The 15,325-nt window shown below is 41.2% G+C and overlaps 1 protein-coding gene across 6 annotated transcripts in view; it reads right to left on the reverse strand.

Moving 5' to 3' along the window:
* The window catches only part of dgki (diacylglycerol kinase, iota), a 35,523-nt gene extending 20,937 nt beyond the window's left edge, over positions 1–14,586 (reverse strand). For 3 of the 6 annotated variants that reach the window (XM_065265604.2, XM_065265599.2, XM_065265603.2), the window contains exon 1: positions 13,950–14,586. In XM_065265604.2, coding sequence (XP_065121676.1) covers positions 13,950–14,161 — 212 coding nt within the window. In that variant the 5' untranslated portion in view covers positions 14,162–14,586. The remainder of the gene's footprint in view (positions 1–13,949) is intronic. The other 3 variants (XM_065265600.2, XM_065265601.2, XM_065265602.2) reach the window with 1 other exon arrangement.
* Positions 14,587–15,325: the final 739 nt, after the last annotated feature.

Consider the following 15,325-nt stretch of genomic DNA (forward strand, 5'->3'; position numbering starts at 1 on the left):
AGTTACGAGATCTGTTGTAAAGCGAGCCGGGGCGGAGAGATCACGCACCTTGACCCTCCCAGCTAAAAATAGCTACGGTCCTGATGACATGTGCGCTGGAAAAATGCCATTGTGAAGAAGCACCTGAACGCCACACAAAACAAGAAGACACAAATACCACACATACAGAATAACATACATTCATGACTCCCAAAAGGTTTTTTTTCAAGGAAGTTGATTTTCCAAAAACAACAAATTCTTCAAATTCTCTTCTTCAAAACAAATGATTTAAGTATATATACATGAGTTACACACTTAAACGTTGTTCAAAATTTAAATACACAACTTTGTTTAGATAATGATGCATAGGAAAAGCACCATGTTCCAGATGTTAAACGTTCCAGATTCCAGTAAACGGATGAAATCAGCAATGACAGACAGACAGCGTGAGACCCTAATTTGTGTGTTCTCTCCCACTGCAGTCAGGTAAATGAGTAACACATTTCTGCTTAATATTATTCCATGACATTAAGCAAATCAATCAATAATGTCCACTGTTTAAAGATGCCTTACATTAGGGTGTATAATCAGTCTTGGGTAAACACAGCGAGCGTTTCACTAGAAAGCAATCAACTGAATGCGTGGCACACAATTTGAGATAAAGGATCCACCACGTGCCGACCAGAGCCGCTGAAAACAGACAGGAAGAGCAATCAGGCAGACGGCTATAATGAAATTAGTTTGACTAAAACCGGCTCTGACAGTGGTCTGGTTTCACAGAAAGATTTCACCTGTGTGACATTTATCATCGGCCGATATTAATTTGCCAGGAGTTTGTGAGTTCCTGTTTATCTTAAAAACATCCGTAAAGAAATGGACTGAGGCTTTACATGTGCAAACGCAGGGATGTGTGTTCAAATTAGCAGGCACTGACTTCCTCCCTCCCTCGACACCCTGCGGTAATATCATCCCTCCCGTGTTGTCATGCCAACGGTGCAACACACGCCACCGATGGTACTCTTAAGTCTTAAATCTTTCTGTCAGCATCGTAACGTCTGTCCCTGGTCTCGTTGTATCGGCCAATTAGGTTTTGTAGTCGCGTGTGGGCTGAAAACTCCCTCCATGCTTTAAGTCGGGTATCAACCCACGTACACACGGCTATTATATCACATCTCTTCACCGCCCACCATCGCTCTGTGTATCATTGAAGCTCTGATCCAAGTTTCTTAAGCTGTAGTTAAAGCAGTCAGTTTATAGTAACACTGAAGCTCTCACTAACCTGTAGCCCAAAAGCCTTTGGTACCAGGTCACTTTCCGCTTCTGACCTTTCCAGCACACTCGTTTCTCCTTTTCCAGTTTCGGCTGGGCCCTGATCATCCTTCCATTTCGTCTCCTAAGCCCTTTGGTCCTTACCACAGCCTGGCCTCCAACTCTTCCAGCCTCATCCGACCCTACAGATGATGCCAGGGAGGTACACAGTTCGTCTACCCCAGAGCACTGTAGGCTGGCATCACTGTTACACATGGCTACTTGCTATAGACCGAGCACACCTACTGTAACACACCCAATCACACAAGCTCCTGCCGCCCGTGTGGAGCCGAGATGATCAGGTGGACGGATAGCTGAGACCTGATGGAGGATACCTGAGAACCCGATAGCATGTGTGAGTGTCAGATCCTGTTCTGTCACCAGAGACAATCATCACCGCCATCGTTACCCCCACAGAACCGAACCACAAGGTCAGTCCATCCACGTCTAGCGCCTCGAGCTATTTTAAGGTCCATCATGCAACCCTAGATGACCTTTTGAAAGACAATCTATGGCCAACCTATAACAATGGGACACTTTATCCAGGCATCTGTCAGTCTTTGACTAGCAGTGAGTCTTTGACTAGCAGTGAGTATTTGACTAGCGATCTGTTTCACACACAGACTGTAGAGTCACAAGACAGTGACTCGAAAGGATATGATGTCATTCAGCAGACTCATTGTAATGATGCAAAGCTTTAAATAGTTTGATTATGTAAGAGTTAATATTTATGAATCAATGATGATTTGTTTGGATCCTTCTATGGTGGACACTATAGGATCAGAGCTTGTGTTACTGATAAACAAATGTCTGAAAAATGGCTAGTTTTAAATCACAGCACACTGCTGAGTAAAAGTCCTTAATGACTTTCTCTCAATGGCTACAGACTCAGGGAACTCGGTTATTTTAGTTATGCTTGATTTGTTCTCTGCTTTTGATACTGTTGATCACACAATCCTCATATCTTATTTAGAATCTAGTAGGGGTCTAGGGTCTAGGATGTGAGGTTTTAAGTTGGTTCAAATTAAAAGTTTAAGTTGCCTTCCTTAATAAAATAAAGAAATGCACTTCCTCCCGAGGTCACTTAACTTGTGATTTCCTCAGGGCTCGATTCTAGCACCTACTCTTTTTTCCATACATTTGCTTTACTTGGGATAAATTTTCAGGTAACACTATGTTTATGTTCATGTTTATGCAGAAATATGCAAATGTATTTACCGACGGCTAAGAAAAACCCTTCTGCTTCCCAGTGGTCCACAATCCTGGTCCTGCAGCCCCACTGCTCTGCACATTTTATGTCTCCCACATTTAACACAACTGATTCAAATCATCAGCTCATTAGCAGAGATCATTGAATTGAAGTAAGGCTGTGTCCGAAAGCTCTAAAATGCTGCCTCCAGGAAGGCATCAAGGCACCTCTGAATCCAGTGTTTGCTTTACTTACTGATTTCAGAGATACCTTCATCGTCTTGTCCCACAATTCTAAGTCGCGCTGGGGCATGGTTTGGTTTGGATAGTGTGAGTGCGCTCTAAGAGAGACATACAAAATGTGCAGAGCAGTGGGCCCCCAGGACCAGGATTGAGAACCACTGACCTACACGCTTGCCTCAGTGATGTCAATAATTTCCTTTTCCTAAACGCCGATAAAACGGAAGTCATAGTGTTTAACCCTACAAACTCTAGGTCATTCTATCAACAACCTCCTGTCCTTCAATTCATTTAATTCTACTTATGTGAAAAATCTGGGGGTGGTATTTGACAATGGCCCAATTTGCGATAAACAAATTAGTACAGTTGTTGGTTGCAGCTTCTTTTATTGACGCTCTCTTTCCGAAAATAAACCATTCCTCTCAGAGTCTTCCCTAGAGTCTGCTATTCATCCCTCCGAAAATCACTTCATTGGCTGCCCGTTGAGTTCAGAATCGAGTTATCTTAATTTGACAGTTTATTTTACCTATTGTGTATTGCTTATTTATAGTGTACTAATCTTGACCTTGTACAGCACTTTGGTCGGCCTCTACTGTTTTTAAATGTCCTATAGAAATAACTTGAAATTGAAGATACGAGGGAATTTCTTCTGTGGATATTTTGTCACCAGATGATGTCAGAGGTGGAATGTAAACTGTTCTGTGTGTGATTTCATCACTCTCTCTATTCCTCCTCTCTTGAATGTCTCCTCGTAGAGCTCTAACTGGGTCAGTGTGTTCGCTGAGATACGACTCGGGCGCAAAAGGACAGCTTCTCTGAGCCTCAACATCACCAACTTCCTCAAGGCTACGAGTGTGATCCGTCTTCCTCTAGGCACTCCCGACAAAGCAGGATGTCCTTGACTCCTTAGACCCTCTTCCCGTTCCTTCCTCTTTCTCTCTGTAGATTAAGATCAGAGACTCAGCACAGGCAAGAACGAAAGCGAGAACGAGATTCGTGGTGAAGGTGACAAGTGTTACAACGTAAACGCAAAAGCAGAGCTCCCGCGAGACCGCAGAATAAGAGGTATCTCGTGCAGATCTGTGATTTGAACTAATTCAATCTTCTTGCTTTTATCTCAAGCCAACAGCCTCCCGATAACAGCGTACAGTACAGAATGCCACACGAGCGCATCAAGTGGCAATACAGAATGTTCCGGATAAGACTGTCACATTAACATCACTTAATTTTCTAGGACACATCATATTTTACCAGTAAGTAAATGCCTCACAACGCTTTCATACATATCTGTCAGAACACGACATACATTCGAGATTTTCAAGCACTTTTGTGCTATGACTAATCAATGCATTAGAAATTAAATCAGTACATAAAAATTGTGACATCGGTCAGTTAATGTCTAAAACATTAAAAAATGATTAGGAAATTATAGAGAATGCATTGAATGAAAAGTGTGCTTTCAGAATCTAGGCCACTGAAAAAGACCCGTTTGAGAAATGAATCAACCAATGGCCTCGTGTTCCTCAAACGGTCACAGAAACAGTGTACTGACATTAGCATTGCAGATGCTGCAAATTAAAGCGTAACTAAACCCCTGGTCAAGCCTGACTCCACCCACTGGCAGTATTTGAAAAATGCAAGAAAAGTGGGCAGATCCCAAGGAGATAGAGGGGACGAACTAAGTGTGTGGTGAGATCGTAACAAGGGCGTGGTGATCTTGAACGTGCTTACGTCACGAGTCATTTTTCGGACCCACCATCCAATAGGAAAATTCAACTGTAGTAGCCACCGTTCAACCTGAAGAGGGCAGCACTCAGACGTTTTTACACCATATATTGTAGTATTGAAACACTATCCAAATGTCAAAAAACTTACTAAAATCAATGAACAGCACTAATAAAGCCCCATTCTTACAGATCATTAACTAAAAAAAGTTGGTTTAGGGTTTAGTTACTCTTTAAACAAACGTTTTTAGACCCTGCATGCTTCGTTTTAGCACCCTGTGACTGTTTACTCATCCCAAGGCGAGGATTCAGTTTATAAACTATTGCATTTCTGTTATAATGTCTCCTGAATTGTGTGGTCACTCAATGTGAGTTTGTGTGTTGGCCAGAGTTTCTAAGTGTGTGTATGTGTGTTTGTGTGTGTGTGTGTTGTGACTGTGTTTTAATGTGTGTGCCGGATGGAGACACATTTCTCTCTCATTTGCCCTGAGCTCTGTCACTGCAACATAACACACACACACAAACTGACAATGACAGGAAAACTACGCACACACATGCAAAATCAGCACATACATTACACATGTGACCGGATCGAGGTAGGTGGATGTATCTGTAGGTAGATCCAATCATATATGTTGGGGTATAGGTGGTACAAATTTTATTTTGGTTGTATAAATTATATTTTCTTTCTCCCAGGTCCCATTCATTTTTAACAAAGCAGCTTGTCCTTCAGTTTTACTGGATAAGACTGTAATCTGCTCCTGAAGGCACAGATAACAGCCCAGAAAATCTGATTCATTGGCAGATAAAACGTTAATTACATATCCAGTAATTGTCATTATCTCAGCTTAGTGCCTGAAAACGGCTTAGTAAGGTGACTATGGAAAAATGCAAACTCAAGATTAACTGTATGTGTGTAGCTGTTTTGAGCTCCAAGCAAATGTGTACATGTGCCATTATGTTTAAACTGTGTACATTGCTTTAATGTTTGGTGGTGCATATGGTACATGAACGTGTGTATAAAATAACAGTAAATAGCATTTGATTTGAAGTTATTGTACTATGTATGTAATTCACATAAAGTGTGTGCCTCATACCGACACAGTACGTGTACGTAAAAAGGGCTCAACAGAACTCCTATCCTGCTGGTACATTGGTCAGACAGGAAGCCCAGGCTTTTCCCCATGATGTCCCCAAACAACATCTCTCAGATATTTATATCCATCTGCCTCACGCTGTGACACTTTTCCATCCACATTTCATTCTTCACTCATCCCACTTACACAGCGTTCTGACGCTCTGTCTCTTTCGAATTGTCTCTTGCCCTCCGCTGTGTGTTTGTGTGTTTTCCTCACAGTGATGTGACGGTCTGTTCTTCAACCCTCCTTCTGTCACACCGGAAAAATGGTGGAAAAGCAGCCACAGACAGAGCTGATCGTTTCTTTAATAAGAACAGATAGTATTTAACTATAAAACTAAACCAATACAAAACTAAAAATAGCCTAGGAGAGTCTTTTGTTGTTCTAAGCCCTTATCAATGTTTACACTGTTATATTATGTATATTAGTTTATTTCTCTTTATTCTTCCTAACATCTCAGGGCTACACTTGCTCATCTTTATCTCTGTCCCTTTTTTCCCCAAGCCGCCTCTCTTTCTCTCTCCTGCTTTTTGCCTCTCAGAGGTCAAACTACAGAGTTTTTTATGTCAGAGCAACTGCTGTTGGACACAAGCACCTCGTCCTTCACTACATTCGCTCTCTCTATCTCTCTTTCACTCTCTCCATTCTTGTGTCCTACCTTTACCTCTCTCATCTCTTTCAGTGGGCACAGAGGCTTTGCCGGGTGCCTTTGTGTCCAAGTGCTTTTGGGTAATTGTTCTCTTCTTTGCTCTGTACCTGACTCCTCACCAGCTACAGTTACTTAAATTCAGATATAAAAGTAAACCATATCTATAGAAAATACAAGTGGTGCTTTCCCATGCAAAGCTCGCTGCTGCAGTGCAAGCTATAGGGCCTTGTGGGTGGTTGCCGAAGCGTTGCAAAAATTTTCCCAAAATGTTTTTCTCACATTGCAATGCCGTTGCTGGATGCTTTCTTACTGCTCAAGTCAAAAGAGCACAAGTCTCTATAACACTATAGGGCCTGGTTAGCTCCATCAGTGCAAGCCTGTGGGTTTTATTGGCTTTTTTCTATATAAAGCACATGGCTCCTAACTCATGTTGGTAAAACAAATAGTGCCAGATGGGATACACGTTAACATTTAATGCTCGCCATTAAAGGTTTGTTCAAATCTTGAAACTTAAATGTGAACAAAAGTGATGGTGATGCTTGAATTGGCGAACGCCACCAATAACTTCTGCTGATAAATGGATTCATTATCTTTGGAAGCATCGGGCCTTACATCAAGCGAAATCTATGTGGGTAAACAGTACTGATGGCAGCTTTTTTATTAACACCGTAAATAACAGTGATTCAGAGATATAAGGCCAATAAAACCCTCATTGTAAATGCTGCATTATGGGCACAGTTCGCATGTAAAATTTGTTGTTTCAATTGCACTTGTGGCAGACAGAAACAGCTGTGCGACACATTTTCCTGTGTTTTATGGGAGAGGTCCGGACCCCCTATAGTTTCTGTGTACTTCCCTTGACTGTCTGCGACCTAACACACACACACACGCACCCGGTCTGCTTTTTGGTGAACAACAATCGCAGGAAAGCGGCAGTCAGGTCAGTCGCTTAGAGTTTAGCGACAACAACATATACGCAGAATAAATAAGCAATGGTAACCAAACTTATAAACTGATTCAGTCTTTTGACAATTTCCAACATTTATTTCCATTTTATGCAGCTTAAAGGGGACTTACACGAGACATTTTTAAGATGTAAAATAAATCTTTGGTGTCCCCAGAATACACATGTGATGTTTTAGCTCAAAATATCATATAGATAATTTATTATAGCAAGTTAAAATTGCCATTTTGTAGGTGTGAGCAAAAATGTTCAGTTTTTGGGTGTGTCCTTTAAAATGCAAATGAGCTGATCTCTGCACTAAATAGCATTGTCGTGGTTGGATAGTGCAGATTAAGAGGTGGTATTCTTCCTTTCTGACATCACAAGGGGAGCCAAATTTCAATGACTTATTTTTTCACATTCTTGCAGAGAATGGTTTACCAATTACATTTTCTAGGTTGATAGAAGAACAAGGAAAAAGTCAGATTGTCATGATATGTCCACTTTAATGTTTTAAAAGTGCACACATTTCGCTTCTTCAGCTGTGTACAACATGTACTTTATGTTGTGTATGCAGAGCTCTCCCACATCTGAGATACAGCTAACAATGACACCGCCCCGTCTTGTGTGAGTTCAGTATCACCACTGGTTGTCAGTGAGTGGGAGAGTGTGGGATCGGACTGTATAATTACATATAACTGTGATGATGCTTTTGTGTGTGTAAGAGATTAGGAGTATCATTGGCAGTGTATGTGCGAGGGTTGGAGCCCACTCTTGCCTGTACATAAACCACATCTCTCTCTCCTCTCTCTCTCTCTCTCTCTCTGTTCTTCTCCTCTGGCTGCTGACACCTCCATAATTAACCTCGGCTTTGGCCCAGGGTGCGGGGGAGTCGTCGGAAGCACGCATCTCTCCCTCATCTGACCCATCCATCTGCTGAAAATAGCCATCAGGACCAGAGCTCAGGGCTGAGATGAAGCTCCTGTGCCTGACCGCACACCTACTGTACGTAAACCCTGTTTGGAGGCCCTAATGTCTCAAAACAAAAGCTGTCTTGAGAGCTGAAGATCCTTCATACCAGCTACTCCAAAAAGCATTTTTGTACCTGCCACTCTAAAAGTCCATTGGTCAAAAGATGCCTACATTAAAGGAAAACACCACCGTGTTCTTACATCAACTATCTTTATTCAATGTCGTGCACTTAATCTTTGTACAGCGCGTCGTGACTGTGTTAGCTTTTAGTGTTGCCTTATTCATTCCTTAGAATCCAAACCGGGATGAATTTAAACGCCACCAAAAAATTCCATGTTTTCCCTATTTAAAGACTGTTACATGAGTAGTTACAAAAGTAAGTATGGTGGCACTAAATAAAAAGTGGTGATTTTTAAGTTGATATGTATGGTGGAAGAGCACTTACTTACGCCAAGGTCGAAGTGCTGCAAACTAAGTGCTCTTCCTCCATACAATATAGTTCTCATTTTTACCCGCTTAAAAATCGGCACGTTTTATTTTGTGCCAACATACTTTCTTGTGTAAAGCCCGATTTATAGTCGTGCGTAGGTTCTACGCCCTAGCTACGGCGTAAGCTAGCCGTAGCCTGTGTGTAGCTCTGCATAGCCTGACGCGCACCTCGCAAAAATTTTAACAGCACGTCAGATCTACGTGGACCGCAAGCACTGTGATTGGTCCACCAGAACCCCTCCTGTCAGGTAAAAAAACTGCGTCATAGGTATTTCCGTTTGTGTCTGTGAAAATAAAGATGAGCCAAGTTGAGGAGTGATTTAACTCAAACTGCATCAAAAGTCGCTGTTTATTTACTTCCATCATTGCTGGTCTTCTCAAATTATACACAACAAGTTTTTGTTGTGCTGTTTGTGGGTTAACTTGCCAAGCTTCTTCTTCTCCTCTGACGGTCGCGCTGCTACTGTGGTTACATGCATGGATACTGCCTACCAGCGGTCGTGCGTGTGTTTGCACGTCGATGCGGACGACGACGCAAAAGTATAAATGTAAACCGACGAGGAACCTACGCCGTCGCTGCTACGCTGCAGGACCTACGCACAACTATAACGAGCCCTTACCTACTCATGCAACGGTCTATAAATAGGGAAAACATGGAAGTGTTTGGTGGCTTCTAAATTCATCCATTTGGATCCTAAGGAATGAATGGGGCTAGGCTAAATGCTAACACAGTCATGACGTGCTGTACAAAGATTAAGTACACGCATTGAAAAAAGATAGGTATGTAATATTTTGTCTAAGTTGAGGTAATAACATAGTAAAATATTGAAAAGCGGTGGTGTTTTCCTTTAATGCCCACAATATTCTTTAAAATGTGTAAAATTTTTAGATGCCCTACTAAATATCTCAACAAATTATCTTTTTTTTATATTACATATATCATTTTATGCATGTATTGTATCAGCCTGGGAACTTAAGGTAACTTGGGTAAATACAATTTTGTCTATTAGACAGATAAAAAACTGTGGACCCTTACTTAAGAAAAGAGCCAATCAAATTATACGTCTTCGTTTTGAGAAAGCTCCACCCACTTTAGTGCCCAACATGAGTTGTGGGCTGTCTGTGAGTTTGCCGCCCATGTAATGTAAACCACAGAATTTCAATTGAAAATAAATTGTTAAAATGCTCGTGACATTTTATCTAGTGTGTTTTCTTACGCATTGTGTGGCACTCAAATATGCCAACCCTGTGTGGCCCAAAAAGCTCACCTCTAAGATACAGTAGTGACAGATGGCTTTTATGATAATGAACAGGTAAATGTTTGTGTTGTCTGTTGAAACCAGTCCTCTGAATAGAACAGTAATGTGTGTCAGGACCCTGATCTCAGGATCCTCCATTAGCGTAATAAAAGCAAGGCCAGATCTCTTCTGTTCTGCCCCTTACGAGGAAGGCTACAGGGACGCGAGGGGCTTTTCCACCTGAGGTCCTGGCTGTCTAATTGAATTAATCATTTCTTAAATGAGTCCCGGGCTGCTTTAACCCTGTGCTATCAATGCAGAGAAGGCTGAACTCCCAGACCACAGCTGGAGAAAGAAACAAGCTATTATTAGCGAGCAGAACGCATTACAGTGAGCGAGAGACCTAGAGACAAAGAAAAAACTGAGAGAAGGAATTGTGGTGAAAACCTAATCCCTAATGGGGAAGGAGACAGCAAATGAACCGCATGTGTGGCCGGAAAATTTCCATCCGTATTCCCAGACGTGTCCGTACTGAGAAAGAGTGTAAACAAAAGCTTGCTTCAATTTTTCACGACTGACTTCAGGTGCTCTTTATTCATCGCTGTATTTATACAACAATGCATTAAGAGAAAGAACAGGGACAGAACTGAGGAATAAAATCACTCATGCTGGGATTTTAAACACCCTTAATTCCAACATAACTAAACCAGGTTAGCATGTACCCGCTGGACACTTTCATGCACCTGAGCTTACAGTAACCATAGCAAAACAAAGAGGATGAATGGCATTCATTTGGATAAAAACAATTCGACTGTATCACATCAGGATTAATCACTGATATTACTCCTTCATCAATCATTTAAATGACACAGCACACTAAGTCCTCATAAAAAGATACCGAGTAATCCCAGTATGTGTGTGGGTTTGGCTGTACATATGAGGGCCAATTTTTTAGAAATGTTTGGAGATTATAAACAAATCAAGTTTAGGTGGTTGTCCCAGGTAAAAAGGTAACAAAATGTTAAATGTTAGACAACAGCTTGCCTTTTGTTTTTGTAACACACAATGCTATTAATAATTGATGCTATAAACTGTTTATATGGCAGAGCCTAATGGCAACACATAACCACACGTTTCGTTTTCTTGTCTGACACTCCACCAAAACACATTTGTGTCAGTGTATGGTGATGACTGTATCCTGCTTGATAAAACATTCAGCTGAATGTGTCAGAGAGATTTAGACTGTGAGGAGTGCACACGTGATGTGACATTGTTAACTCCCCACTGCATGAGGAGATGGAGACGCTCGCACCTCCAATGGGGTGGCTTTCTGCAGGTGCTCCTCTGCCAAAGCTACAGGTGCAGGACAGAGCGTCTGGAAATTAAAATAAGCAAATAAGTGGTAGAGACAGCGAGACCCCATTTTCACAGAATTTCTGGATCTGAGAGTGGTCCCCTTAACTGAGCAATGCTGCAGATAAAGAAAGAAAGAGAGAGAGTGCAACAGTTTGCATCTTCTCCAGGTTGGGCCTTGTACAAGACAAAATCCTAGGAGTAGATTTCTGCTTTGAGCCCTGAAGAGACGCAGCTTAGCAGCAAAGTCATCAGCAATTCACCATACAGAACAGCAGCACTAAAGCCTCTTATGCTCATACACCTAATAAGGAAAAGATTCAAAAGTCCAATCCTTTAATGTGTCTCCTCATACTGCAATAAGAGCCCCCACCGCAGTGGAAATGGCAAAAAGGCCGGCTTTATCAGCGATAAGCCGCCCGCTCTCCACACAGCTATCTTTAACAGAGATTATGACCATTTATGTAAAGTCCTCATTCTGTCTGCTGTCAGGAACAAATGTGCGTTCCTGCATTCGTGTTCGACGTGCAGGAAATGAGACGTGCTTGTACATCAGCACACACGCCTCACCTACCCTGTTTAACCCATAAACTGGAGTCCATCCAAACTGCAACTTACAAATGGACAAAGCAGGTCCAAAAACGGCACAAGCATGACACCTTTGTAAGGAATTTATCAACGCCAACCGACAATTTCACCAACACAACAAAATGTACAGTAGGTGGGCATTTCACACTCTGAAACAGAAACAAATGTTAAATAAATAACACAACTGACACAAAATGGCTCTCCTCATTCAGTTAACTGCCAGACTATACTGGAAAAGGCACGGAGTCTGCCTTAAAAAAAATAAATAAAAATGACACAGCCGACTTCTGCCAAATGCATGCAACTGGAACAACTTGACAGATGACTAATTTGCACCAGGGTCCTTATTAAAGTTCCACTGATAAAACGCAACAGTTGCTGGTAATCAAATATTAAACAGCTTAACTCATTCTCATCTATTTTGTAACAGTGCTACACACAATGCATCACTTCCCGGGACTGTTTTCTTTCGTGATGTCATCATCAAATATTCTGGGATGCTAATGGCATCCTATTCGTGTTTTTAGTAGGAAATTTTCTTTATCATGTGAGTCAGTAGTAGCAGCCTATAATAAAAGTATGTGTTTAACTATTCAGTAGCTCGGCAAAGTGAAAATGTGTCAAGCATGTATAAATTTACAATCAGGGCTGTGATTTAAAAATGCATGAGTTCTTTTTTATGGGGCATTGTCAGTTGTGCTCCTGGTGCTTTAACTCCTCGGGCATTTTTTATTTACGCAAGTCTAAGAGGAGACACAAAAGCCTCTTTCTACTCGCAATGTGATTTTCTACAGTACATAACATTATATGATATAAATGCTGAGTTTGAGACTCGTAGAGTCAAAAGAACACTGTTTGTGTCTTTGGAAACTTCAAAGGTTCCATTTTTAGCCCTTTTGCTTAAAAAAGAAGAACGGCAGGCTTTAATCTAAGACACATCACATTTAATGCTATGTTAGCCTCTACGGTTATGTTTCATGGGATTCATTGATGTCATATCTGAGTTGGAGATGTTTTAAGATCTCTCTTATGAAAGAGAGATATAGCTTTGATCATTTCTTTAGAGACTGACCCTAATTCTGACACTTTGGGTGAACTGAGGATTGATCTGCTTAGAGGAGGATCTCAGCAATGCTGGGTGAAGGAGCATGTGGGGTGGTAGTAGTGACCCTCCTCCACTAACAGGTGTACGACGGAGGATGGGAAGGTTTAATCAGGGGTCCCTAAGAACAACCCAACACACAACTCAAAAATCTATCATGACTGCTTTGTTCTGTGCTCTGTTCTTCAACAGAGACCTGGGCTTTACATGTTTCATTTTAACTGCTGGGAGACATAAAGTAAGCTTTTCTGATTCTAGTAAGCCCACCATCTATGCATCCCTGAAGCACATTTTTTGGTCAAATAAAAAATCAGTCCAAGATGAGAGAAATGTTGATTCTCTTCTGAAATGTTGACATATATTTGTTATAAAAGACAAACAAAAAATGTTAAACGTATATAAACATTTACTACACATTTTAACCAGTATCACAAGCAAGGTCTCTACAAAGCCTAGGACAGTTTCATGCAAAGCAAACGTATAAATGTCATTAAAGAACTTGACAAATATTGTATTTCATATATATAATTTTTATACAAAATGATTACACAGTGCTGACGTGACCTTTATCTTTACTCTGGCATGAGAGAAGAGGCTTTACTAATGCAGCTACAGTCAAATACATCACTACATAACTATGCATCACCCCCTGTTTCTTTCATATTCATGTCTGTACTGGCCAAATGTCAATCATACAATCTGGGGAAAGCAGCCTGTCTGACTGCCCAGAGGTTTTGTGTACAAAAAGCATATAAACCACAAATCAATATCAGGCCAAACGACAACACACATCACAAACACAAAGTGAATGCAACTGCATAATGCAATTCATGAGCGCCTAATGTTTAATGCACTGGCTGCTCTTATACTGAAAATCTCCATGATAGACTGGATATAGCATTTGACAAATACAAATTTGGCCTCTGTTGTTTTAACAGGAAAAACACAACACAATCAAACATCAATACATCGCTGACATGTATTGTAAATTTACTCGGCACTGCTGAACACATATGTGAATTAGCTCGTTCACTTACCGGTACGAGATCTGTTTTCTGAACGCCAGACCTTTCAGCTTCTCCTCCAGCGAGTCCTCCATGTCGGCGAAGCTGTTCAGACTCTCGCTGCCGCTCATCGCCGCGATTCTCCCGCAGCCAAGCGTCTGATCGTCCGCCGGTTCCCCGCCGGCTGCTCCTGTGCCGCTGCGCTCCGTCAGAGACACGCGTGTGTCGTTCAGGGGGTCCATCATGCTCCGGTCGGCAGTGAGTGGACCCCCCCCCCTCTCTCGTCCGATTCTTAAATGTTCTGCCCAATATCTCCTGCAATGCACCTCATAACAAATATCTATCTATCTATCTATCTATCTATCTATCTATCTATCTATCTATCTATCTATCTATCTATCTATCTATCTATCTATCTATCTATCTATCTATCTATCTATCTATCTATCTATCTATCGGTTTCGCGGAGGGCTTCCACGCACGATCACACACACGCAGTCGGTCCACGGGCCGTGGGTCTTCGCGACTCTATCCAGTAGAACACGCGACTGCGACTACAACAACAACTGCATCTATCCACGAGAGCATTGTGGGATATGCCTCCTCATCCTTGGAGCGCAAAAGCATCAGGCTATAAAAGTAGGGCAGAGGGTCTCCGACTGGATACTAGCACACGCACGCACGCGCACTGACACACGTCTATACAAATTAAAATTATTAAATATTAATTGAGATTTTCATGTACGTTATCCTATTATAACAATGTTTTAATTATTATTTCAGTAATATATAACAATATGACAAAATTTTATGCCATTAATATTGGCCACTCCCCTAAGCATATGGCAACCACAAAAAATCCAAGTAAAAGTTTGGATATTGTGTTTTGGTGCATATAGGAAACAAAATGTTTTCATTTTTCTTCTCTTATCATTATAATAACCATATACTTTGTGTTTTCAGGACGTATGTTAAAATAGTTTCACTGCAATGGACAGAACTGCTAAGGGAAGGCTAGAGACCTCTTTGCGCTGACCATGCTTCACCCGAACTAGTTAAATAGACGTCATTAAAATCACTTTTGACTTAGGACTATATTTGGTCTGTAAAACAGAGAAGCTTTAGTTAGAAAATACATGAGTTACTTTAGGGGTGTCTAAATATGCAGGCATTTTTTCTTTAATGTGATTCATAGGCCTAATGTATAAAAAATTTAGTTTTTCAATCTCTCTGACTCTGACACAGAAGGCGGACAACAGATATCTTTAATTTACTTAAAGGGGACATAACATGAAAATCTTTGCAAGCATGTAATGAAATTTGGCTCACCTTGTGATGTCAGAAGGGGACACAGCACTATCCAAACATGGCACTGCCATTTAGTAGAAATTAGCTAATTTGCATTTAAA

This window comes from Paramisgurnus dabryanus, chromosome 1, assembly GCF_030506205.2.
Source record: "Paramisgurnus dabryanus chromosome 1, PD_genome_1.1, whole genome shotgun sequence".
In the NCBI taxonomy this organism is placed as follows: Eukaryota; Metazoa; Chordata; class Actinopteri; order Cypriniformes; family Cobitidae; genus Paramisgurnus; species Paramisgurnus dabryanus.